At 40.8% G+C, this 27,308-nt stretch overlaps 2 protein-coding genes across 4 annotated transcripts in view; one reads left to right on the top strand and one right to left on the bottom strand.

Moving 5' to 3' along the window:
• The window catches only part of trappc11 (trafficking protein particle complex subunit 11), an 81,066-nt gene extending 78,580 nt beyond the window's left edge, over positions 1 to 2,486 (bottom strand). The window contains exon 1 of one of the 2 annotated variants that reach the window (XM_073048080.1): positions 2,379 to 2,486. The gene's annotated coding sequence lies outside the window, so the exon portion shown is untranslated. Of the gene's footprint in view, positions 1 to 2,373 lie in introns of both variants that reach the window. The other variant, XM_073048082.1, reaches the window with a different exon arrangement.
• Positions 2,487 to 5,489: 3,003 nt separating this feature from the next.
• Positions 5,490 to 15,035, top strand: rwdd (RWD domain containing 4). 2 transcript variants are annotated; one of them, XM_073048078.1, is made up of 7 exons: positions 5,490 to 5,644; positions 6,702 to 6,782; positions 7,996 to 8,105; positions 8,738 to 8,888; positions 13,511 to 13,622; positions 14,590 to 14,658; positions 14,894 to 14,982. In XM_073048078.1, exons 1-6 carry the CDS (start codon positions 5,621 to 5,623, stop codon positions 14,652 to 14,654), a joined length of 543 nt encoding a protein of 180 aa, XP_072904179.1. In that variant the 5' UTR covers positions 5,490 to 5,620; the 3' UTR covers positions 14,655 to 14,658; positions 14,894 to 14,982. The 2 variants fall into 2 exon arrangements, with proteins under 2 accessions (XP_072904179.1, XP_072904180.1); XM_073048079.1 differs by lacking the exon at positions 14,590 to 14,658 and having other exon boundaries at positions 14,894 to 15,035.
• Positions 15,036 to 27,308: the final 12,273 nt, after the last annotated feature.

Below are 27,308 nucleotides of genomic sequence, written 5' to 3'. Positions count from 1 at the left end.
ATGGGCAGAGCAATAGCAGGAATTTAATTGACAATAGGTGCAGGAGTAGGCCATTCGGTGCTTCGAGCCAACACCGCCATTCACTATGATCATGGCTGATCATCCATAATCAATACCCCGTTCCTGCCCTCTCCCCATATCCCTTGACTCCGCTATCTTTAAGAGCTCTATCTAACATTCTATCTAACATTTAACTCAGATAAATGTGAGGTGCTGCACCTTGGTAGGGCAAATGAAAGGGAACAGTACATAGTTAAGAGCAAGATCCTTAACAGTCTTGCTGAGCAGAGATATCTTGGGGTCCAAGTTCATAGCTCCATATGAAAGTGGCTACACAGGTCAATAGGGTGGTTAAGAAGGTTAATGGGATGCTTGCTTTTATTAGTTGAGGCATTGAGTTCAAAAGTCAAAAGGTTATGTTGTAACTTTATAGAACTCTAGTTAGGCTGCATCTGGAGTATTGCATGCAGTTCTGGTCTTCCCACTATAGGAAGAATGTTGAGGCTTTGGAGAGGGTGCAGAAGAAGTTTACCAAAATGCTGCCTGGTTTAGAGAGCATATGCTATCATGAGAGCTGGACGAACTTGGGTTGTTTTCTCTGGAGCAGCAGAGGCTGAGAGGAGATCTGATAGAGGTTTATAAGATTATGAGAGGCATAGAGAGAGTAGACAGGGAGCATCTTTCTCCTGGAGTAGAGATGTCTAACACCAGAGGGCATTGAATTGAAGGTGAGATGGGGTAGATTCAAAGGGGATGTGAGGGGCAAGTTATTTTACTCAGAGTGGTGAAAGTCTGGAACGCACTGCCCAGTATGTTGGTAAACATAAATACATTACAGACTTCTAGGAGACATTTAGATAGGCACTTGGATACAAGGAAGATGGAGCTATATGGACATTGTGCAGGTAAAAGGGATTCATTTTTGGGAAGAGGGTGTTGATTTTCTTTTTAGACACTCCACACAACATTGTGGGCTGAAGGGCCTGTCGCCATGCTCTACTGTTCTATGTCTCATGCTCTAAATTAAGCATTAGCAACATGACAGATGGCTATTAGGACTAGTGACTCAAAGCACAGTTCCATTGTGATTTTAAAGATAGTTTTCTAGAGGGGAAAAAAAGACAAGCAGAGTGGAGAGTTTTAAGAACAAAATACCAGTCCCACAGTCAGAATCATAAATGAGGCATGGTTATACAACTGTATTCTAACAGGGCTGAATCTGTCATCAACAGAGGGACAATGCCAGTCCCAAGTCAAGAGACAGTTATTAATAACAGGGCTCAAGCTCATTCCACCCTCAAGAGCAGTAACATAATGAACTAGCCTCACTCCCTTATGCCAGAGAAGGTCACTGACAGTGGGGCAGGGTCTGTCTCCCTTCCTCCCCCAACAAGGTCACTGACAGTGGGGAATAGCCACACTTTCTAACTCTTGGGAATGGCCACTGACAGTGGGGCAGAATCACCTATCCTCCCCCCAAGAGATAGACAACAAGGTATCCCTCCCTCCCCCAGAGACAGTCACCGACAGTGGAGCAGGGTCTCTCTCTCCTCCCCCAGAGACAGTCACTGACAGTGGGGCAGGGTCTCTCTCTCCTCCCCCAGAGACAGTCACTGACAGTGGGGCAGGGTCTCTCTCTCTCCCCCAGAGACAGTCACTGACATCGGGGCAGGGCCTCTCTCTCCCCCGGAGACAGTCATTAACAGTGGGGCAGGGTCTCTCTCTCCTCCCCCAGAGACAGTCACTGACAGTGGGGCAGGGTCTCTCTCTCCTCCCCCAGAGACAGTCACTGACAGTGGGGCAGGGTCTCTCTCTCCCCCGGAGACAGTCACTGACAGTGGGGCAGGATCTCTCTCTCCTCCCCCAGAGACAGTCACTGACAGTGGGGCAGGGTCTCTCTCTCTCTCCTTCCCCCAGAGACAGTCACTGACAGTGGGGCAGGGTCTCTCTCTCCCCCGGAGACAGTCACTGACAGTGGGGCAGGGTCTCTCTCTCTCTCCCTCTCCCCCGGAGACAGTCACTGACAGTGGGGCAGGGTCTCTCTCTCTCTCCTTCCCCCAGAGACAGTCACTGACAGTGGGGCAGGGTCTCTCTCTCTCTCCTTCCCCCAGAGACAGTCACTGACAGTGGGGCAGGGTCTCTCTCCCTCCCCGGAGAGGGTCAATGCCGGTGGGTGAGCCTCCCTCCCTGGGGGCGAGCAGGGTAAAGTCTCCCTTCCTACCCTGGAGACATTGACGAACAGTGGGGATCTCCTTCCCTCGGAGACGGTAACTGATACGGATTCACCGACAGAGCCTCAATGCCATCGCGGGACACGGTGATAGTTGATCGCTGTCCCCCACCGATACCCGGCCCCGCAGCACAATACCGTACCTCACCTCAGTACTCTGCCCGGCCTTTCTCAAGCTGAAGCTATAGGCCCACCACAAACACTGCGTCATGACGTAAAGCGTCAATGGGGCGGCTCTTCTTGGAGTGACATGACCGTGATCCAATCAGTGGCCAAAACTGTTCTCCCCAGTCAGGTGACTTCAAACTGTGAGATCACAAAGAATGGACATCCTGCAGCATCTCCCTCCACGGATGGGAGGACAGGACCGGTTTGAATATTGAGTTCAATTGTTACTCAACCTGACACATGAAAACAGTGTTCATCTGGGTTCAAGGTGCAAAGCAGGTAACAGTCACACAGCACATATTGTACATACAATTATGATAGCAGAAAAGCTTAATTACAAAATTAAGAACGATAATATAGCCCAAATCCTTTAGTGAAATGGCCTGCAGATTTATGGTGCTTAGTTGTTGTCCTGAGGCTATGTTCTGCTAAAACAGCCCACAGCAGTGCCTCAATTTGCAGTGTGTAGCTGCAGACAAGAACAATCCAACTTGTTTCCTACTGAGCGAACACTGGAGAGCAGCACTGACAGATGGAGCCAGACCCCAATCAGTGGCACACAACCACTCCTTCCTCAGTGGCCTCAACAGGCAACCCTACTAAGGGATGAATTATGCTTCACTTGTTGCTCTGGATGCCAGCATGGTATCTTTTATGTCTCCATTTCATGAATGTTTGTTTATTATCAACTATCTCTTGGCTACATGTGGGAATTTTCATGATTTCATGTCTGGTATTTATATTTTAATGGATTGTGTCATTTGTTTTCACTATTTGTGCTGAGGTACTTGATGGCCAGGCCACAGGGTCTGGTCCAATGCCAGATGAGTACAATAACATACTTCTACAAGGTTTTCTCTCCATAATGTCTTCAAGGGAGAATAAAATAATTATTACTGCATACCCTATGGTAGCAGAACTTGGGCAACCTTGATAATTGTCCATAAATGCTCAGGGACATATCGACCTATGATTCAGCTCTAATCTGCATTGGATTCACAGTCATGATGGGATCACATGGATCATAGAGATACCTCTTGTAGTGTATGCATAAATTCTCTACCATTTGAAAACTCTGGAATCATTTGACTACCATCACTTCAGTCTCTGAACCAGCTTCATGCTTCACCCTGCCAACTATGTTATCCTATTGGTGGACATCCTAATTTGTAACCTCCCTTGTGTTGTCTCCTGCAAATCCATAATCCAAATTAGTTCTAAAAATAAAATTCACATCTTGTTCATTCAGAAGGAGGAATCTGGAGCAACAAATTATCTGCTGCAGGACTCAAAACATCGACTGTCCATTTCCCTCCATAGATGCTGCCTGACCAGCTGAGTTCCTCCAGATTTTTCTTTTGTGTATATTGCCCTAAATTCCAGTATCTGCAGTCTCTTGTATCTCCAGTCTGCTAGAAGAACTCTGCTGGCTGAGGACTTTTGTTGGGCAAGGGATTGCCAATGCTTCAAGTCTGCATTATCTTTGCAGATGTTCATTTGAATATCTTCATTTTCTCTCCCTGGTCCTTTTGCTTCATTCAAGTTTTATGTTTCCCTACCCACTACCCATCTCTCCCTTTGTCTAAGCTGCATGCAGACCAGCAATGAATTGGCTACGGAATGCTCAACCAGGAGCATATGCAGCCAAAATGTTGAATGAGCATGTACTGATACCTGGTGTGGACTAGGTGACCTGCTCACCAGTGGGGGACTATGCAAAGTCAAAGTCGAGTTTTGTCATATGCATATGCAATAAACAACTTACATAGCATCATATACAAATATATAAAATATAAATTATACACATTATACACAAACTTTAGAAGAAATTATGCAAATCTTTCCAAAAGAAGAGGTTGGTGCTATAGCGCTGAGCGGTGCCACAGCAACCACCTCTCACTCAATGTCAGCAAGACCAATGAGATGATTATTGAGTTCAGCAGAAGGAAACCAGATGTCCAGGAGCCAATCCTCATTGGGGGATCAAAAATGGAGAGGGTCAGCAACTTTAAATTCCTCAGTGTTATCACTTCAGAGAATCTGTCTGGGGCCCAGCACATAAGTGCCATTACAAAGAAAGCACGGTAGCACCTCTGCTTTTTAGAAGTGTGCGAAGATTCAGCATGTCATCTGAAACTTTTTGACAAAATAAATGTGTGGTGGAGAGTATATTGTCTAGTTGCAATTTGTATAGTTGTGGGGAAAAGGCAGGTAGGTGGATATAAGTCCACGGTCTGATCAGCCATGGTCTCATTGAATGGCAGAGCAGGCTCGACGGATGGATGGGCTGCTCCTGCTCCTATTTCTTATGATCTTATGTTATCACGGAGCACTATCTTAGGAAAGCGGCATCCATCATCGTCAGTGACCCTCACCATCCACAACATGCTCTCTTCTCATTGCTGCCATCAAGAAGAAGGTACAGAAGCCTCAGGAGCTGTACCACCAGGTTCAGGAACAGTTATTACCCCCCATCAGGCTCTTGAACCAGAAGGGATAACTTTACTCACCTCATCACTGAACTTTTCCAGCAACCCATGGGTTCACCTTCAAGGACTCTTTATCTCATGTTCTTGATATTTATTGTTTATTTATATATGCAAGCAAGTATGCATTTTTTTGTTTCTGTATTTGCACAGTTTATTGTTTTTATGCACATTAGTTGCCCATCCTGTTGGTCTTTGATTGATTTTATTGTGTTTGTTTTTTCAGTGATTGCCCTCAAGAGAATGAATCTCAGGGTTATATACGGGGAAACATATATGTACTTTGGTAATGCATTTACTTTAAACTTTGAATTAGAACGGGGACGTGCAGCCGGACTGTAGGATGTGTCTGTCCAGACAGAGTCGACGGACCAGGAGACCTGCTCATAGATTGGGGAGTTGTCAGTGAATACCTGAGACTATAATCACGTTGGGCACCCGTCACGAAACGAAGGCAAGGGAAGGGATTCCCCCCGCCACATCAGGGGAGGATGGGAGTCCGATCACGTGGCACCCGCAGGCGCCCGTACAAAGTAAGCAATTGATTGGCCGAATATGCCGTCGCCGCCGCGACCAATGGAGTGCGGCGCGAAGGGGTCAAAGGGTAAACGGGGACGAGCAGTCAGGCCGGGCGGAAAGAAGTGCCTGTTGCCTCCGGTGGACGCGTTGCTGAACCGAGCCCCCCCGGGGTGGGTGGATGGAGGTTACTCGGCTCTGACACCGCCCGGTAATTGCGATGGCAACCAACGAAGACCAGACGGTGAGAGCCGCCGCGCATCGGAGCCGCACTGCGGCCACCAAGTCCGACCTTTCGCGTGCTCGAGCCGGCCAGCCGACAGGGTCTCTCCCGAGTGCCGGGGACTTGGCGACTCTGCCTGCCTGCTGCTTCTCTTGGCGATCCCAGGGGCACCGCATGGTCTCAGTCAATGGCTAACGTCAAAATGCCAGCAGTGCGAATACAGGAACTTTTCTGATGCATCCCATTGCTGGAAATAAGACCTGAAAAAGCTCCTGACAGCTACTGTGGATAGTGGAGCAGAGTTAGCGTTACAAATCAATAACCCCTTCATCGATTTGGAAGTGTAATTCCTTTTCCCACTCTGCAGATACCGAGTGATTCCACCATTTGCTGCTCTGTTCCCGGATTTCTAACATCCTCAATACATTAGTGTTGCATCTTAAAGCAGGGCAAAACAAAGTTTGAGTTCGCATGCTGCATTTTCCCCCTCGTACTGTCGTTTCCCCGTGTGCTTCTTTGCACGGCTTCACTACAATATGATTTCATAAACTGAACAAGTGAAGAATTTTGCTCAGAATTGGTGATGATCGTTGGTCTTGTAACTAGGTCAAAAACCTTTTCTCACATGTACACCTATGATTCAGAAAAGGTGCCTCACTTCCACCTTTGCAAGACTAAATGAGTGGAGACAACATAACAATCTCATTCACCTGTTGAACGTTATGTCCAAAAAGTCAGAGGATCATATGAAAATTGTTACTGTAGATTTTGCTTAATTTCCAGCTTGTCCCTGTATGATTCTGAAAGAGAAAAATCACATATTGTGGTACATTGTTTATGGACAATTATAGAAACTTGCTTAAAATCTGAAGGATATACTGTCAAAACTCAATTGAAGCTACATCTGAGGAAAGAAAAACAATGTTTATTAGATTTATGAATTTGCTTCTTGTGCTCATTAAATGCTATCAAACTTCATTCAGATAATCTAATTTGGGGTTATGATTACTGTATATGGATGTAAATATTTTACAGTTAGAGGGTGTGTGTCATATTGTAATGAGATTTTTGTTTTCAGATGGAGCTCGAAGCTCTGCGTTCCATTTATGAAGGAGATGAATGTTTTAAAGAACTTAGTCCAACGTCTTTTCAGTATCGGGTGAGTATAGGATGGATTTTGGTACAACTACCCTATAAGTATATAGTAGTTAGTGATTATAAGTTAATGTTTTTACTGATTATTGATTCTTTACTTCATTGTGTTGTATTTTCAGATTCTACTTGTATGCTGGAACATTAGTGGAAGATTCATTCTCGTAGCTGACTTGTAGCATCCATTAATTCAATAGTGACATGAATCAAATAAATTCATATTGGAGTGATTGTGAAGTATAGGTGTAATTATATATATAAAAGTGAACATGAAGTATGGGTATAGTTGGAAAAAGAATTAAACTAAGCACACAATATTTTTGAGATTTTTCTCAAAACACCTATTTTGTACCAAAAACAAAAGCTTCCTATAGCAATTCATCAGAATAATTTTGAAGTATAACTAAAGCAAAGTATAACAAAGAAGCATAATCTGATTTTAACGGCCAGATTAATACATTTGGTCTTGTACTAAGTGTTTATTTATTATGTCCTGCCAGCCCTTTTCATTTTCTCTGCTACTGAAAGATAACTTTCTTTCTCGGCTCTGAAGAGGGGTCTTGGATCTTCAATAACACACATAATGTGCTGGAGGAACTCAGAAGGTCAGGCAGCACCCATGGGTGGGAATAAACAGATGCTGTTTCGGGCCGAGACCCTTTATCGGAATCTTCAGTGTTGTGTTTCTCTTTCCACTGGTGCTGCCTGATCTCCTGGGTGTTTCAAGTGTTTTCTTTAGGAATGCTTTTTTATTTCAAAACCACTAACTTGTATAAAAGTATTCCCATGATAATTGACCGTAATTGTTTCCAGTTGCTGAGGTTTGAGCATTGTCACAAGAACATAACTTGCCCATTGTGGAGACAATTATTTTATTTTTACTACTTGTGGAAAAAATGGGTTCTGCAGCATGAATGTGATTTCCTGCACTGGATAATTGCCTGGTGACAAAATTGAAATTCCAGTACTTCTCTCTCCTATCTTCCAACTTTATCCTTCTCTTAATTGTTTTTCTTGATTGTAATACAGGAAAAGTTGGGGGGTAGTGTAACAAATGGTGATCATTATGCAATAAATAACTGGAGCTGGATGTTAAAAGTCCTTGAGAATATCCAATGTATCAATAATTGTTGACAAAAAAATATTGTTTTATCGTATTTTCACTTAACTACCAGTATCAAATCTAACTTTTATTTCTATTTTCTTTTGTTGCATTTTAGATAGGTAACCTTGGTGACCCTAAAGCCTTTCTGCTAGAAATTTCCTGGCCTGAAATGTATCCAGAAATGGCCCCAAACGTATCATTGAATGCCTTCTTCAATAATAGCATGTAAGAGTTCAAAACTGGTACAGTACAGAATTCGGAATAACTTGATCTCACTTCAGTTTCTAAAGGATCTGAAATGTCCTTAGTGAATTAAAATCTGGTGGTAATTTTTGAACTGAATTGCTCTCAATTTAAGAATTATTTACTTTTTTAGAAAGTATAGACATAACAATTACTATTTTGATAAGAGATCTTAATTTTCTGCTCCATATGTTGCAATAAGGCCACACTTGTTGATGGATATTATGGCGTTGTTACTGATGTACTATGTAACTGCTCAGCAATGTGATTTATATCCATCTTTGTACACACTTTAAAGTATACAAAACATATTTCCCAAAATTTCACCCATGTATGCAGTGGTGTAGATGAGCACCTGCCCGTTCAGTTATGATCGTCAACTGTCTTCTATCCTGTACTTGACTCAAGTTTAGTAAGACTTTGTGCCCTGTCTCTGAATGTTAAACTTAATGATTTTGGTGTCACTTGCAATGGTTGGAAGCTTTTATAAAGATATGGCAGAACTTATCGAATTATTTTGTTAATTAAAAATCACGACTTGTATTGGAATCGTATACTACTCAATATGGTAAACCATTTGATTATATCTTTTACATGTTTTGTGTATTCATCAGTTCTACGTCAGTAAAGCAAAATATAATAGCCAAACTGCAGGAGCAGATTGAAGCAAACCTTGGGACAGCCATGATGTACACACTGTTTGAATGGGCTAAGGAGAATCAAGAGCAACTCATGGAAAACCACCGACCAGTAGTCAATACAATGGTAAGTCTAATGTAAAAACCCTGCAATATATAGTATTTCTTTTAACAGGCATGGTTCCTGAGTGATCTGGTCCTGCTAAAATGTTATGTCATGGACTTGGACTGTGATAATATAGTCGCATTTATGCACTTTATATTTCTGTTCATAGGACAAACAACACTGAAATGTAAGGTGGTTTGTGAAATACTGTGCTGTTAGGATTTAAATTGTGTGCAGAATCAGTCAGATTTATTTTCACTGACTTGCGTGATGTGAAATTTGTTGAAGGTCTCAGTGACGGATGCAGTCTCCTTGAGGTACTGCCTCTTTAAGGTGTTCTGAATGATGGGGAGTGTTGTGCCCAAGTTGGAGCTAGTTAAGTCTACAACCCTCTGCAGCTTCTTTTGTGATCCTATGCATTGGAACTTCCATGCCAGAGTGCAGAATCAGAATCAGGTTTATTATCACCGGCGTGTGTTGTTGAATTTGTTAACTTAGCAGCAGCAGTTCATTGCAATACATGATATAGAAGAAGAGGAAAAAAATAAATTAATAAATGAGTAAATCAATTACAGTATATGTATATTGACTAGATTAAAATCATGCAAAAACAAGAATAATATTAAATAAAAAAGTGAGGTAATGTTCACGGATTCAGCATCCATTTAGGAATCAGATGGCAGAGTGAAGAAGCTGTTCCTGAATCACTGAGTGTGCGCTTTCAGGCTTCTATATCTCCTACCTGGTGGTAACAGTGAGAAAAGGGCATGCCCTGGGTGCTGGGGATCCTTAATAATGGACACTGCCTTTTTGAGACACCGCTCCTTGAAGATGTCCTGGGTACTTTGTAGGCCCATACCAGACAGTGATGCAGCCTGTTAAAATGCTCTCCATGGTACATCTATAGAAGTTTTGAGTGTTTTTGTTGACATAGCAAATATCTTCAAACTCCTAATGAAGTATATTCACTGTCTTGCCACCTTTATTGAAATGTTGGGACCAAGTTAGGTCCTCAGAGATCTTGACACCCAGGAACCTGAAATTGCTCACTCTCTCCACTTCTGATCCTTCTATGAGGATTGGTATGTGTTCTTTCGTCTTATCCTTACTGAAGACACAATCAGCTCTTTCATCTTACTGACGTTGAGTACCAGGCTGTTGCTGCGACGTCACTCCACTACTTGGCATATTTTGCTCCTGTACACCCTCTCGTCTCCATCTGAGATTTCACCAACAATGGTCGTATCTTCAGCAAATTTATAGATGGTATTTGAGCTATGCCTAGCCATACAGTCGTGGGTATAGAGAGAGTAAAGCAGTGGGTTAAGCACACACCCCTGAGGTGCACCAGTGTTGATAGTCAGCGAGGAGGAGATATTATCACCATTCCGCACAGATTTTGGTCTTCTGGTTAGGAAGTTGAGGATCCAGTTGCATGAACATAGAACGTAGAATAGTACAGCACAGTACAAGCCCTTCAGCCCACAATGTAGTGCCAACCCTTAAACCCTGCCTCCCATATATCCCCCCACCTTAAATTCCTCCATATACCTGTCTAGTAGTCTCTTAAGTTTCACTAGTGTATCTGCGTCCACCACAGACTCGGGCAGTGCATTCCACGCACCAACCACTCTCTGAGTAAAAAACCTTCCTCTAATATCCCCCTTGAACTTACCACCCCTTACCTTAAAGCCATGTCCTCTTGTATTGAGCAGTGGTGCCCTGGGGAAGAGACGCTAGCTGTCCATTCTACCTATTCCTCTTAATATCTTGTACACCTCTATCATGTCTCCTCTCATCCTCCTTCTCTCCAAAGAGTCCTAGCTCCCATAATCTCTGATCATAATGCATACTCTCTAAACCAGGCAGCATCCTGGTAAATCTTCTTTGTACCCTTTTCAATGCTTCCACATCTTTCCTATAGTGAGATGACCAGAACTAGACACAGTACTCCAAGTGTGGCCTAACCAGAGTTTTATAGAGCTGCATCATTACCTTGCGACTCTTAAACTCTATCCCTCGACTTATAAAAGCTGACACCCCAAAAGCTTTCTTAACTACCCTATCTACCTGTGAGGCAACTTTCAGTGATCTGTGGACATGTACCCCCAGATTCCTCTGCTCCTCCACACTACCAAGTATCCTGCCATTTACTTTGTACTCTGCCTTGGAGTTTGTCCTTCCAAAGTGTGCAGAGGAAGATACAGAGTCCCAGGTTCTGTAACTTATCAATCAAGATTGTGGGAATGATGGTGGTGGTGTTGCGATGCAGGTTGTCAGAATGCTGTCCATCATACACCTATGACATTTGCAGATGTCTTTGGTGATATACCAAATCTCCTCAAAGTCCTGTATAGAGCTGTTAGGATGCTATCTTCATCAATCTGTTGGACCCAGAATAGATTCTCTGAGATGTTTATGCCCAAGAACTTGCAGCTGCTCTCCCTTTCCATGGCTCACCTGTCACTGATGAGACTCCTGTGGTCTCCTAACCTCCCTTCCTTGAAGTCCACAATCGGTTCCTTGGTCTTGCTGATATTGAGTGCAAGGTTGCTGTTGTGATGCCAGTCTCTCACTCCTGTGTGTTCCTGGCGCACTCACTCTCTCTGCCACCATTCTGGGCCTCACTCTCCACCGTCTGCCATGGACCTCTCCTACACTTCATTCTCCACCAGACATGCCTCCAACCGCTTCTTCCTCACGTACCTGGCACCTACCAACCTTCTTCCCACCCTCCCCGCACCTTCTTTATAGGGACCCTTCCCCCTCCTTCTTCAGTCCTGACGAAGGGTCTTGGCCCGAAACATTGACTGTTCATTTCCATGGATGCTGCCCAACCTGCTGAGTTCCTCCAGTGTGTTGTGTGTGTAACATTAGGTTGTTTAAATGCAGGAAAACAAACTTGCATTTTTAAAGTGGATTTCACAGCCATCAGATTTCCTTGTGTATTACAATTGAACACAATTGTTAGAATGTAGAAGACAACAGCCAGTTGATACACACCAAAAAATTAAATTTATTAAGGCTATTGGTTGTGTAATAAATGCATTATGCATGTATTAAGCAGAAACAGACCCCTCACCAGTTTATTTTTGGAAATACACAATTGACATATTGGGTCAAGAAAGGTGTGTGTGTGTGTGTGTGTGTGTGTGTGTGTGTGTGTGTGTGTGTGTGTGTGTGTGTGTGTGTGTGTGTGTGTGTGTGTGTGTGTGTGTGTGTGTGTGTGTGTGTGTGTGTGTGTGTGTGTGTGTGTGTGTGTGTGTGTGTGTGTGTGTGTGTGTGTGTGTGTGTAAAGTTGGAGAATGTGGATAGGGTAGGGGGAAGGGGGAAGCAAGAGCTGGCAAGTGTTAGGTAATTCAAGATGAAAATGGAATGATAGGCAAGTGGGGGGGAGAGAGTAGGAATGATGTATGAATCTGTGAGTTAACAGATGGAAGTGGTAAAGTGGACCATGGGATAATGACAAGGAGTTGAGGATTACAGTGTGTCCAGAGGGGCTGAGGCTGGAATATGTGAGGGGAGTAGTGAAGTCAAGGTAGTTAATGTCCCATCAACTGTTAGAGATGAAAATATCCAGAGCAGCCTACCACTCCACAAACTTGCACATCCATAATCTCATCCACCATATCCAAAGGCATTCCCTCCATGAGACACATCTTCCCCTCCCCTCCCCTCTCTTTCCACAGGTCAGTCTCTCTGTCCCCCTTGTCTATTAATCATTCCCCTCCAGGCACTTATCCCTGCAATGGTGTTATGAGTTACACCTTTCCCTACTACACTTTGTCCTTCACTGCCAGTTAAGGCCCCCCAAAAGCCGTTCCCAGTGAGGCAGCACTTCACATATGAATCCATCAATGTAATTTGTTGCATCTGATGTAACATGGTTAAGACTTGATGTAGATTGGGGTGTAGTTTCATTGAGCAACTTTGCTCTGTCTGCCATGTCAGCTAGGATCTCCCAGTGGCCAACCATTTTAACTCCATTTTCCAATCTTACCAACATGTCTGTCCATAGCTGCATCTGCCAAATTGAGGTTAGATGCAGATTAAAGGAACAGGAGCTCATATTCTGCCGTGGTAATCTCCAATCTGACAACATGAAACAAGTTTTTCTTATTTATAGTAACTACTTACTTCTGTCCATTTTTAACCCTTAATCCAAACCTTTATCCATTTTTGACCCTTTTCCCACTGGCCCCATCCCTTCTTTCCCTCCTGTATCCCTCTCAATCTACCCTTCACCCACACGTTCCTCCTTCCTGATTTATTTTTCACCTCTTCCCTATTCCATGGTTCACTGTCCTCTCATCAGGTTCCATCTTCAATCCTGCTTTTGTCATTCCCATTCTCCCCCTCCATCATTTGCCTATCATTCCCCTCTTGCTGGATCCACCCTCCCCACCCCCATACATTTGCCCACCTTTTTATACTGCCTATCTCCCCTCTTTCCAGTCCCAATGAAAGAGCTCAACTGTCTATTTCTCTCCATAGGTGCTCCCTATGCTCTCTTCCTCCAACATTTTGTGCTGTGATTGTTATATGGTTATAGCGCCTTGATTTTAGTAGTCATTTGTTATGGAGAGAGTGAAAAGGATTTGTTTAATGATTTGCTATTAATATAAAATTTAATTTCTCTGTAGACCACGTCAACGGATGAAAATTCTGTAACTACAAATATTCCTGTGGCTAAGAAAAAAGAGAAAAAAGAACAGTTGTCAAAGTCCCAAAAGAAAAAGTTGGCTGATAAAACAGGTTTGGAATTCTGCAATGATACGTTTACTAAATGTTGTGTGCTTGCAGTTGTGATATATCACTCATTACTTCTGCAATGCAATTGGGAGTTAGGAAGATGATGTTTTAAATAACATTCTAGTTTTATTTTACTGCAAAGTGATTGTAAAACTGCTCCACCAATCAAATACAAATTTTTCTCTCGCACACATCTACTTAGGTTCTGTGGTGCCAGCTGCATTACTGAAGTTGTTTCCCTTCATTCTATATCTGCTAATAGGAACTTCAAGTATACGTTTTCTTTGAGTCTTCTGCCTGTGTGAATCTGTTACTAAAAGGAGCTCTGAATTAACATTAGCCTGTTCCATTCTATATTGAATTTGTTCACATGCTATTTCCTGATCTCATACCAGCTTAACTCTTCTGGACAGTGATCATTCAATCATTGGAAACATTTATTTACCCCTTCAAAGCCCTTCTCAATTTTAAAGAGCTTTATCCAACCTTGGGAAATGAATCCATAGGGGAATAACCTCATTTTCTCCGTATAGCTACGGATCTAGAATCCCTTGTACTTGGAACTTTATTCTGCAATTTTACCCAAGTACTGTGCTTGGAACTGTACATATTATTCTGCTTGAGGAACACCTGCCACATTTCCACACTGCATTTTAGCTGCCATGAAATCACCTGTTCTATCAGATTGAGTATACTGCCTTGACATTTCTTTGCCATATTTGCAAAATTTGCAGTTTTCCATTGTATCCCAAATGTGGTAATGCATTTATCAGAACATTATCACAGATCTGCATTTTGATGAATCACACTGTTTTCCTCCCTTAGGCCCAAGGAAAGTCAAGAGGTGCAACTTTATTTTTCTCTCCCTATCCAGTTCTGTCACTATAAAAGTATTGTCCCTTTTAACTGAATGGTTTCAATTTTCCTTATTATAACCCATCTATTTTAATTTTCTTTGTCATTATTAAAGGTCCACAGTTAAATCTTTGGTTCACAAAGGCAGTATGGGCCAAGCTCATTGCAGATCCCAACTGACGAGGTAGATGGAGGCTACTGTAGAATTGTTTGAATTGAAGTTAGATTTAATGTTCTCAAAGTTGTGTAGCTCACTAAATTCACTTTAAGTATTAGCCACATATAGGGATGGTAGAGCTAACTGAGTGGGCAGAGTTATGAAAGTTTCCAGAGTGGAAGGAATGTTAAAGAAAGAAATGCAGCGGCTTGAATCTTGCCATGAGAATAATTTTAAGTTCTGTCTATGATTTTTCCATCAGATAACCGAGGGGAACTGCCACGAGGATGGAATTGGGTGGATGTCATTAAGGTATAGCATTGACTTTTTGTTAAGAGTTTCAGCATTATAGTGACTACACATCTGATTATAGGATGAGCAGGAAGCAATCAACACATTTCATTGCACAAAAAATTGTTAGATATGATCAAAACTAAATGAAATTTATTGCAACTGCCAAACTTTAGAATTGTTTATCAATTATAAGCATTTCAATTACTGATATATTTTTCTGTTTTCTTTCAAATATCTGTGATGTCTGATGGATGACTTTGTTCCTGGGCACGTAGCATGTAAGTCTTTATTTGTTCTAAAATATGATGCACCAGAAGTAATTTATCCTGTGCAGGCTGTTAGGCTCAACTGGGCTAACCTCATAAATATTGCAGTTATAAAAGCAGTTCAAGGGATTGGTATCCTAAAGTATTGCTTCCTAACACCTAAAAGCCCCTCTACACTTTACCAATAATAAATCAGAAGTCAGTTGATATACTCTCCTCTGGCCTGGATGAATGCTTCTCCAAATATTCAAAGCCTAACTTCATGCATGACTAGGCAGTCTACTTAATTAGCACCACAAACATCCATTCTTCCTGCCTCTTTTTATACTGTGGTTGTAAGTGTACCAGCTTTTTTTTAAAAATTCCTTATCAAGACTGATCTGACAGTAGCTCCCAGGCCCACAACATCTAGATCAGGGTAAGAGTAAGAAGGTGGTGGGGGGGAGGGAAGAAGAAGTTCAAGGTGGCAGGTGATGGGTGAAACCAGAGTGGGGTGAAGTAACCTGCCCGTCACCTCCCTCTGGTGCTCCTCCCCATTTCCTTTCTTTCAAAGTCTTCTGTCCTCTCCTATCGGATTCCGCCTTCTCCAGCCCTTTATCTCTTCTACCGATCAACTTCCCAGCTCTTTTGTTCACCCCCTCCACCTATCCCAATTTCATGCATCTCCTGCCACCTTGTACTACATTGTCCCCTCCCCCACTTTCTTATTCTGACTTCTTTTCCCTTTCTTTCCAGTCCTGAAGAGTCTGGACCCAAAACGTTGACTGTTTATTACATCCATAGATGCTGCCTGACCTGATGAGTACCCCCAGCACACCATGTGTTTAGCTCTGATTGTTCACTCTGCACTTTCCATTTTCCCCTCCTGTTAGCCTCTTGTGTGGCCTTTATCCCAATTTTCTTTTCTTTTTAAATCTTTTTATTAATTTTTTAAACAAACATAAATGCAACATGAATACAAAGTGTTTGAGAGTACATAATTAATAGTTTAAGTAGACATTCAAATATATAATAATCAGTATATATAGCCTCCCAAACTCAAAGTATTTATGAACAAAAGAGACAAAAAGAAAAAAAAATAACCCCCAAAAAAAAGAGAAAGAGAAAAAAAAACTAACCAACATGGGCCATTGCATAATGTTAAGTACAAACCTCCATCCAAATAATTAAGGATAATCAGAGTGAGGTTTAGGAAAAGACAATTTAACTCATATGAAAATGTTGAATAAATGGTCTCCAAGTTTCTTCAAATTTAACTGAAGGATCAAAAACAACACTTCTAATTTTTTCTAAACTCAAACAAGAGATAGTTTGAGAGAACCACTGAAATATAGTTGGAGGATTAATTTCTTTCCAGTCCAATTTTCATCTCTTATTGCTGCACTTCCTTGTTAAGACAGATACAGCCATTTATCTTGGGGAAATGCGAAAAAGTGCTCTGCAAAAGTATTGAGAATTTTCAGGGTTGGGGCAGTTTCTATCTGCAAAAATTACAATTATCAAATCTTGAGGCTTGCATAGTTACACAGAACAGTGCATTAAATTTAGAATTGTTCTCAAACCTTTCTGATTTGTACTTGAGTTTCCTTTAATCTTTTCTCATTTCATTGGTTTGCAGTTGAGCAAAACTGGCTGCAAGGATGATGAGTAACCCAAGTTTGTGGATTGTGGATTGGCGTGATCTTAGTGTCAGATTTCATTTGCTGGAGCACATTCATTTCCTGTGTTTCTGTGGAGCGTCTGTTTGGTAAAATAACAGCACCTTTGGTATAAAATTGTCGTTCTTTTAACTCTTGCAAACTAGCTGCATATTGCAAAGATGCTATTATGCACTAAACTTGTCATCTCAATCAATCTATTTACAAAGAGATTTTTTTTTTAAAAAAGCTGCTGACTTGACCACACAGTAACAGATAATTCTAGGACAAATATTTCTATTGAATAATATCTTGGTAAAAGTGGTTTTTAATTATTATGCCCTGACTCAGCATTTTTTTAAACACATGGTAACAATATTGAGCCATCTGCAATCATGCTGTTTCCCTGTTTTAATGAAGACAGCATCATGTTATGGATTGTCCATCCCATCTTTGATATCCATAAATTCCATAAGGGAAATAACCCAGAAACATTCAGGTTTTTGGAAATATTCAGGGTTTTAATAAAGATTTAAATATTTTTATTAATGTAGACTCCTTTATTATAAGCAAGAAATCTTGCTTGCATCACATAAATGTGATTACTGTAACATCTATATAGGTTTCAGCATATTATTTGTCAATAAATAGTCCTACCCATGACATGGATGGAAAAGTATTAAAATAGATTGTCACTTAGATGTTTGGCAGACCATAATGAACTAAATCATGGACAGGTGGGTTTCTGGCAGCCACTTAAAATTGTAGAACAAGGTTCATTATTGGAGGCACTTGGTAGATATAAATTTTGTGAATGGATTTAGAAAAAGGAATTTTACCCAAAGTGTAAAACTATGTAATTTGGCAGCAGAGTCAAATGTTAACAACTGATATATACTGTAGGTGTTCATTAGTATGTTTACAGCATAAGTATTAGCAGGTGCCGTTTAGTACATGGATTGTAATACTTCAGCAAATAGTGATAATGAAGAAATGTATAAAGCTAGATTTGGCAGATTTTAGTGACCATATCATAGCCAAAGTTATGTATAACTTGAGTCCAGATAAGACATTTAAAAACTCTAGTGCCTGGATAAAACTAAATACATTCTGCAGATGCTGGAAATCTAGAGCAACGCAAAAAGTGCTGGAGGAACTCAGCAGATCAGGCTGTATCTATGGAGGAGAATAAGCAGCTGATGTTTCAGGCCAAGGCCCCTCATCAGGACACTATTATTAGGAAACTAAATACAGTTTTGATCTCCCTTTCAAACTTGATATTCAATTATAGAGGGAAAAAAATCTGACCGACTCTTTCTCCTTTTCTCAAGTCTTATTCCTTCTGGTAAACTAATACTGGCACGTCTTCCTTCAATAGCTTTCTTCAACCTTGTCATCTCTCCATCTGGCTTATACTTAAATATTATTCCACAAATATTGTTTCAATGTAGCCTTAATTTCACAACATGAATCTAAGTTCATACATCAGGTAATTGCATCAATATGTACCACTTACTGAAGCATTGCTTTGTATCCAACTAAATAGTGGGAAGACTGGAAATGTGATCTTTGCCTCCACTGCAAACTTCTTTCTTAACCTTTTGACTCCACCACCTACTATCTTTAGAAAAATTACCTGATGCTAGACCAGGTTGTTTACAACTTAGGAATCTTATTTGACCGAGAGATGAGTTTTAAATTGCATATCCTTGCCCACTTTCATCTTACTTAACTTGAAGCATCAATGATTTATCTCCGAGACTTGATTACTCTTACTCACTGCTTCACTGATCTCAGTACTGATTACACTCAGATATCTACACTGCCAAAATTCTGGCCAGTTAAGTATCTGTGATTTCATTCTTTGCATTCTTGGCAGCCATTGCCTTCAACTGCTTAACTCCTAACTTCCGGAATTCCCCCCTTAAATCTTCCTGATTCTTTAAGGTTTTACTTTAGACTTTAATCAATCCTTTGATAGTGTAAGCCATCAATCACATTGAGGTTAGCAACCGGATTTTGATTTTTTTTAACTCTCCCGTCAAATCACCTGCAATAAAACTGTATATACATTAAAAAGGTACTATAAAAGTGCAAAATTTTATTGAAATTAGGTGGGGAGAAAAGGAAACAAAACAGGAGTAAAGCAGATTTTAGATATTGAGAAGGAGAATTATAAAGATTTTTAGCTGTGAAATCCATAATTAATTTGATAATTATTCATATGTCACCTTTCATGCGTTAAGATTCAGGCTTAACATGCATTATGTTGATTATAAAAATAAACCAATATGGTCATAAAAATAAGAGGAAAATTTTAAATCATAAGTAAAGGCAAGCATTATATGGAATAAAATATAATCTAATGTACCAGATGATATAAATATTATCAATATTAACATGCATTAAGTAATCCTGTAAGTAGGCCAAATTTTAAAAAATAGGCTTTTAGAAGAGTTTCAAAACGTTCCACAATACTAGCCTGGCATATCTCCATCAGTATTCCAGTTCTTTGCCGCGTAAAAGCAAAAAGGCCGCATGACCAGTTCTTGTATGCTTGGCGCTAGGAACACTAAGCAAACCGTTATTTGTGGATCTAAGATTATGATTAAAGATGGATTTCATTGCACTACTTGGAACTCAGCATTTTTTCTCAAATGAACCTAATTTATTTAGTCACTTGTAATGTGTTTCTATCATGTAGAACTGGGTTAATTGATCATGACAAATGCCTTTTTAAACAATCAACATCAGTTCTTCTTATTACCAATTATCAAGACCCTTCAGACCTAACTAAATTGATTTGTTTTAATGTAGCAATGTACTGTGTTTCATTGACTACACTTTTCAGTTCATGTCCATTTTGGAACTGTTGGACGGTTCAAATATTTGTGTAATTTTAAGTGGCACATACAGTAGAATGTGATATTACAAAAGGGAGCATAAATGGAATTTAATTGCATAATATATAAATGTCCTTTTTTGATGAATTATGAGCCATACTTCAATTGCATCATGAGCTACTGATTTGTTTTAAAAATAGCCACACAAAAATTTTCTCCATAGTTAATAAAGATGTTCTTATGGTCCTCAATATGTCCTCTAATTTATCTGATGTTTGTATTTTCCCAGTGAAAATCAGTAAACCCTAAAATTCATCACAGGGTTTTAATGTTGTTTTCTATGACTCTCCCATAGTCACAGAGTACTGCATCAAGAAAATAGATTGTGGCCCATCTAGTCATGTGCTGACCCAATCTGCCTAGTTCCATCCACCTGCATCTAGACCATATACCTCCAAAACTCTCCCATCCATCTACCTATCTAAATTTCTCTTAGATGTTACAATTCAAACCTCTATCTATCACTTCCACTGGCTTGTTCCATATTTGGACCATCCGTTGAATGAAGATTCACCTTAAATATTTCACATTTCATCCTTAACCTACGACTTCTAATTTAGTTTTACCCAACCTGGTGAGAAAAACCCTGTGTGTATTCAACTTATCTATACCCCTCATAATTTTATATACCTTTTAGAGATCTTCCCTCATTCTACTACTCTCCAGGAAATAAAGTCCCAAGCTATTCAAGCTTTCCTTATAACTCAGGACCTCAAGTCCCAGCAATATTGTAAATTTTCTCTACATTCTTCCAAGTTTATTGACAAATTTCCTGTAGGTTGGTGACCAGAACTGCATGCAGAACTCCAATCTTGGCCAAACTTGTTGTACAACTTCAACATAACATCCCAATTCCTGTACTCAATGCCCTGATTTATGAATCTCTTTACAGCCCATCCTACCTGTGATACCACTTTCAAGGAATTATGGATCTGTATTCCCAAGTCCCTTTGCTATATAACATACCTCAGTGTTCTACCATTTACTGCAATCTTACACTGGTTTGTCCTCCTAAAGTGCAACACCTCACACTTGTTTCCATTAAACATCAGATTTGGATAGATACCAATGTTGCTTTCTACATTGAGGGTAAGACCGGATGGTGTGTACATGGACTTCAGAAAAGCATTCACCAAGATCTCTTGTAGGTCAATCCAGAAAATTAAGGTGCATGGGATAAATGGAGACATGATAAATTGCATTCAAAATTGACTTGGCCATAGAAGACAGAAGGTAGTAGTGGAGGAGTGTAATAGTAACTAGAAGTCTTACCAGTGTGTTCTATAGGAATCAATTCTAGTAACTCTTACTGTGATATATTATTGGGAGGAAAGGTAGGTGTGCTGATTAGTAAGTTTGTAAACGATAAAAAAAATTGGTCAGTAAGGAAAGTTGTCAGAGGATTCAGCAAGATATAAATTGGGAAGATGGGTGTAATTCAGATAAGCATGAGGAAAATGTACAGTAAATAGCAGGACCCTATGAAGTACTGGTATACAGAAATATCATGAGGTACGTTTATAGCTTTTGGAAAGTGAAAACACAAGTAGATAAGCCTGTAATGACAAAATATGGTATACCTTTCTTTATCATTCTGCATTGAGAATAAAAGTTGAGAAGTCATACTGCAGCTGTATGAAACTTTGGTTACGCCACATTTGAAGTATTATGTGCCATTCTGATCACTGCACTGTAGGAAGGATGTGAAGACTTTGGAGAGGTGCTGAAGAGGTTCATCAGGATGTTTCAAGATTCAGAATTATTTAATGCCATTTCCAGTGCACAAGCTTAAAGGAGAACAAAGTAATTGTTACCCTAGATCTGGTGCAGCACAGAAAAGCACAAGATACAACAATACAAATTGCAATAAATATAAATACACGAGATGGCTTTGATTGTACTGAGGTGCTAAAAAGTTTGTGAACCCTGTAGAATTTTCTTTCTGCATAATTATGACCTAAAATGTGATCAGATCTTCACTCAAGTCCTAAAACTAGATAGAACCCAATTAAATAAATAACACAAAAAAATTATACTCGTTCATTTATTTATTGAGAAAAATTATCCAATATTACATGTATTTGTTGGAAAAAGTATGAGAACCTTTGTACAGCAATAACTTCAACCAAGCATTTCCGGTAACTGTTAATCAGTCCTGCACTTGGCCTGGAGGATTTTAGGCCATTCCTGCTTATAAAACTGCTTCAACTCTGGGGTGTTGATGGCTTCCTTGCATGAACTGCTTCCTTTACAATATTTCTATAGGATTAAAGTTAGGACTTTGACTTGGCCATTCCAAAACACAAATTTTCTTCTTTTTAAACCATTATGTTGTTGATTTACTCTTGTCTTTCAGATCATTGCCTTGTTGTATCATCCAACTTCTATTAAGTTTCAGGTGACAGACTGCTACCCTGACACTCTCCTGTAAAGTGTCTGGATACAATTTTGAATTCATTGTTCCGTCAGCGATTGCAAGTTGTCCAGGCCCTGAAGCGGCAAAGCAGCATCAAACCATGATGCTCCTTCCACCATGATTCACAGTTGGGACGAGGTTTTGGTGTTGGTGCACAGTGACGTTTTCCCTCTAAATATAGCAATGTGCATTTCTGCCATGAAGTTCAACTTTGTCTCATCTGTCCATAGAACATTGTCCCAGAAGTGCTGTAGAGCATCCAGGTGGTCTTTTGCTAACTTGAGGCTTGCAGTATTATCTTTGGAGAAAAGTGTCTCCATGATGTCCTTTCATGAAAACCATTCTTGTTCAGTGTTTTTCTTATAGTGACACACGAATAGAGATTTCTGCAAGTCTTTTGCTATTACCCTTAGGTTCTTTTTTACCTCCTTCAGCATTGTACGTTGTGCTCTTGATGTGATATTTGCAGGATGCCCACTCATTGGGAGAGTAGCAACAGCATTGAATTTCCTCCTTACTGTGGGCTGATGAACACTCAGGTCTTTAGAAATGCTTCTGCAGTCTTTTCCAGCTTCATGCATCTCTATAATTCTTTTAAGATCCTCTGAAAGTTGCTTCGGTTGAGGCATGGTGTACATTAACAGTCTTTTTTGAGAATAGCAGGCTCTGTCAGAAACCTGACTTTGTGTGTCTTGTTTATAGTGCAGGGCACCTCTACAACCAACACCTCTGATCAATTCTCATTGATTAGAACACCTGACTCCAAATAGCTTTTGTAGAATGCATTACCCCAGAAGTTCACATACTTTTTCCAACAAACATGTAATATTAGATAATTTTTAAATAACTAAATGAAGAAGTATAATGTTTTTTCCAAGTTATTTATTTAATTGGGTTCTCTTTATCTAGTTTTGGTGGTGGCATCCGTCGGTCTTGAGAGACCATGGATCTGCGCCTGGAGTTTCCAGGGCGCAGGCCTGGGCAGGGTTGTATGGGAGACCGGCAGTTGCCCAAGCTGCAGGCCTTCTCCTCTCCACGCCACCTATGTTGTCCAAGGGAAGGGCACTAGGACTCATGCAGCTTGGCACCGGTGATGTCACAGAGCAATGTGTTGTTAAGTGTCTTGCTCAAGGACACAAACACGCTGCCTCAGCTGAGGCTCGAACCAGTGACCTTCAGGTTACTAGTCTGATGCCTTGCCCACTAGGCCACGCGCCAACACTTATCTAGTTTTAGAACTTGCTTAAAGATCTGATCACATTTTAGGTCATATCTATGCAGAAGTGAGGAAAATTCTACAGGGTTCACAAGCTTTCTAGCACCACTGTAGATCCATAAAATGACGCTAGGCACAGGAGTGTCTGTATACTAGGTGACAGACAGGAAATGATAAAATATTGGTGACTCTACTGCTTAGGTAACTGTAAAAAAAGTAACTGTTTTTGAGTTAGGTGCTCCTGACTTTGTAGCCTTCTCCCTGATGAGAGTGGGACAAACAATCCATGAGTAGGGTGGGTGGGATCTTTCATGATGTTACTGGCCTTTTTCCAGGACCTTCCTACTCATACTCCTTTCATGATGGGTAGGGTGCTGCTAGTGATGCATTGGGTACATTTGATGCGTTGTAGAGCCTCCTGCCTACTGCAGTGCAGTTTCTATACCAAGCAGCGATGCAGCATGTTGAGATGCTCTGTACTGCACATCTGTAAAATGCTTTTTCAGCCTCCTCAGAAAGCAGAGGCGTTGGTGAGCTTTTCTAATAGTGTAGAATATGTTCTGGGACCATGAGAGGTTCTGTGTGCTGTGCACTTCCAGGAGTTTGAAACTGCTCAGTTTCCACTGCTGTGCTGCTGAGTGAAGTGGGATGTAAGTGGTATAATTTCTCATGAAGTCGATAACTATCTCCTTTGCCTTGTTGACATTGGGGAAGAGGTTATTTACATGGTACCAGGCCTCAAACTCTTCCACCTCCTCTCTGTTGGCCATCTCATCGTTGTCAGTGATGAGCCCCACCACTGTGATGTCATTGGCGAATTTGGCAAAGTGATTACTTAGCTGTCTGGCCATGCAGTCAAATGTGAGTTCATCGCACAACCCTGGGGGCACCCATTTTGAGGATAATGGGGAGGAAAGAGCAGTTGTGCATCCTGACTACCTGAAGTCTGTTGATTAGTGTTAAATGCTGAACTGAATTCCAGAAACAGCATTCTGACGTAAGTGGCCTTGTTTTCTAGATGCGTCAGGATCAGATGCATGACTGATGCTATGGCATCTGTCGTAGAGAGGTGCTGTTGGTAAGCGTATTGGTGAGTGTCCAGTGTGGCAGGAATGGAGTTTTGATATGTGCCATTACCAGCCATTCAAAGATTCCTGATGATTAGTGTCATTGTCACTGGGCGGTAGTTGTTCAGTTCTGAAGGTGTACAGTTCTTTGATACAGGAATGTGCTGCATGATTTGAAGCATGTGGGGACGGCAGCCCAGGATGAGTTGGTTTATCCATTGGAGAGTATTAGCATAACAGAGAAGCTAATCTTATGTGGATTGTTTTGTCCGCGGTGCTTTTGGGCTGAGGGTCTAATGGAAGTATAGGAAATTGAGGGGCCTGGATGGAGTAGACATTTGCACTTCCTCAGGTTGAGAAGTCAAATGTGAGAGGACATAGCATTAAGGTTAAAGCAGTTTGTTTTACACAGTGGTAGATGCTCAGAAAGTACTGTCAAGGGGAAGTAGTGGAAATGGATAGTAATGCTCCACAAGCATTTAGACAGGTATGTAAACTAGCAGGGAATGTATAGACCATGTGTAAATCAATGTAAAGCATAGCCACATTTTTTAATGTTGCTTTTCCTGCAGGTGGCACCATAGAATGATCAAATCTTTACTCTGGCAAATAAATGAACACACTTCTAAAAATGTTGCTTCTTTTTAATTTGGACTACTTATGGCCTGGTGATAGCATTTTTAGGATGAGGGTGATTCGGGTACTGCTAGAGGCTGTAACATTGGAACATCTACAATTTTGTCCCATGGGTAGATACTCTGTTCAGAGTTGAGAGGTCTTCAGTATGTAATTTTATCATGAGTAACAACTGGAAAAAGTAGTGTCTGGGTGCCTTAATAGAAGTTGCAACCATTTCTGGGGTTCCAGTTTCATGTGGTTATCCAGAGACTCCTTTCATATACTTACACCTTGGACAAAGTCCATTCTGATTATATTGTTCACGCAGAATGTGGAGTAAGTTGTTGCAGTTGGATTAAGGGTGTCTGTTAGTCTATGGAATAATACAGGAACAATATAACTGATTTTCTTTGGAAACGGAACGACTGGACATCAGTCATAATGCCACACCTGCACCAATTCAATAGTCTTTGTTAGCTATATAATTCAGATTCGTTTAGCACTTGCAGAGTGCCTATAAAAGTATTCATCTCCCCCCCCCCCCCCAAGAAGTTTTCACGTTTTATTGTTTTACAGCACAGAATCACAGTAGATTTAATTTGGCTTTTTTTGACACTGATCAGCAGAAAAAGACAATTTTGACTCAAAGTGAGAACAGAACTCTACAAAGTGACCTAAATTATTTACAAATATAAAACTCTAAATATTCACCCCCTTCAAGTCAGTATTTAATAGATGCACCATAGGCAGCAATTACAACCTTTAGATGATGGATAGGTCTCTAGCAGCTTTGCACGTCTGGACACTGCAGTTTTTTCCCATTCTTTACAAAACTGCTCAAGCTGTCAGATTGCACGGGGATCGTGAGTGAACAGTCGTATCAAGTCCAGCCACAAATTCTCAATTGGTTTGAGGTCTGGACTCTGACATGGCCACTCCAGGACATTATCTTTGTTGTTTTTAAGCCATTCCTGTGTAGCTATGGCTTTATGCTCGGGGTCATAGTATTGCTGGAAAACAAATCTCCCAAGTCGCAATTCTTGCAAACTGTATCAGGTTTTCCTCCAGGATTTCCCTATATTTTGCTGAATTCATTTTACCCTCTACCTTCACAAGCCTTCAGGGCCTGCTGCAGGGAAGCATCCCCACAGCATGATGCAGCCACCACCATGCTTCACAGTAGGGATGGGGTGGTTTTAATGATGTGTAGTGTTTGGCTAATGCCAGCCGTAGAGTTTAATCTGATAGCCAAAAAGCTCAATTTTGGTTTCATCAGACCTTAGAACCACCTTCCAGCTGACTTCAGAATATCCCATATGCCTTTTGGCAAACTCTAGCTGAGATTTCATGTGAGTTTTTTTTCAACAGTAGCTTTTTATTCCCACTTTCCCATAATGCTGCGACTGGTGAAGCACCCAGGCAACAGTTGTATGTGTGGTCTCCCATTTCAACCACTAAGGCTTGTAACTCCTGCAACGTTGTCATAGGTCTCTTGGTGGCTTCCCTCACTAGTCCCCTTCTTGCACAGTCACTCTGTTTTTGAGGATGGCCTGCTCTAGGCAGATTTACAGATGTGCCATATTCTTTCCATTTCTTGTTGATTGACTTAACTGTACTCCAAGGGATATTCAGTGATCTGGAAATTTTCTTGTATACATCTCCTTACTTGTGCTTTTCAATAATCTTTTCACGGAGTTGCTTGGAGTATTCTTTTGTCTTCATGGTGTAGTTTTTGCCAGGATACTGACTCACCAGCAGCTGGACCTTCCAAATACAGGTTTATTTTTACTACAATCAAGCGAAATGCCTTGACGGCACACAGGTCTTCATTTAACTAATTATGTGACTCCCAAAACTAATTGGCTGAAACAGTGATAATTTAGAGTGTCATTAAAAAGTGGGGGGGGGGGGGTGAATACTTATGCAATCAATTACTTTATGTTTTATATTTGTAGTTAATTTAGATTACTTTCTAGAGATCTGTTTTCACTTTGACACAAAAGTCTTGATCAGTGTCAAAAAAAGCCAAATTAAGTCCATTGTGATTCAATATTGTAAAACGGTAAACCATGAATACTTCCAAGGGAGGGTGAATACTTTTTATATGCACTCTGTATTCATATGTACAGTTAAGTGGGTCGTTTGCAGCACAGGATGTGCTGGGAGCAGCCCCTAAGTGTCACTATTCATTCTGGCACCAACGTAGCAAGATCTGGAGAACAACACAAGCAGCAACAACAGCAGCAGCACCAAAACAAAC

This window comes from Hemitrygon akajei, chromosome 6 (genome assembly GCF_048418815.1).
Source record: "Hemitrygon akajei chromosome 6, sHemAka1.3, whole genome shotgun sequence".
Taxonomy (NCBI): domain Eukaryota; kingdom Metazoa; phylum Chordata; class Chondrichthyes; order Myliobatiformes; family Dasyatidae; genus Hemitrygon; species Hemitrygon akajei.
This window is presented reverse-complemented; position numbering and strand designations above follow the sequence as displayed.

Bases quoted from the DNA above. Each gene is read 5' to 3' on its own strand.
- rwdd (XM_073048078.1), top strand. From the start codon at position 5,621: ATGGCAACCAACGAAGACCAGACG. The intron at 6,783-7,995 runs GTGAGTATAGGA...GTTGCATTTTAG, and splicing joins CAACGTCTTTTCAGTATCGG to ATAGGTAACCTTGGTGACCC. The intron at 13,623-14,589 runs GTTTGGAATTCT...TCATTATTAAAG, and splicing joins AAAGTTGGCTGATAAAACAG to GTCCACAGTTAAATCTTTGG.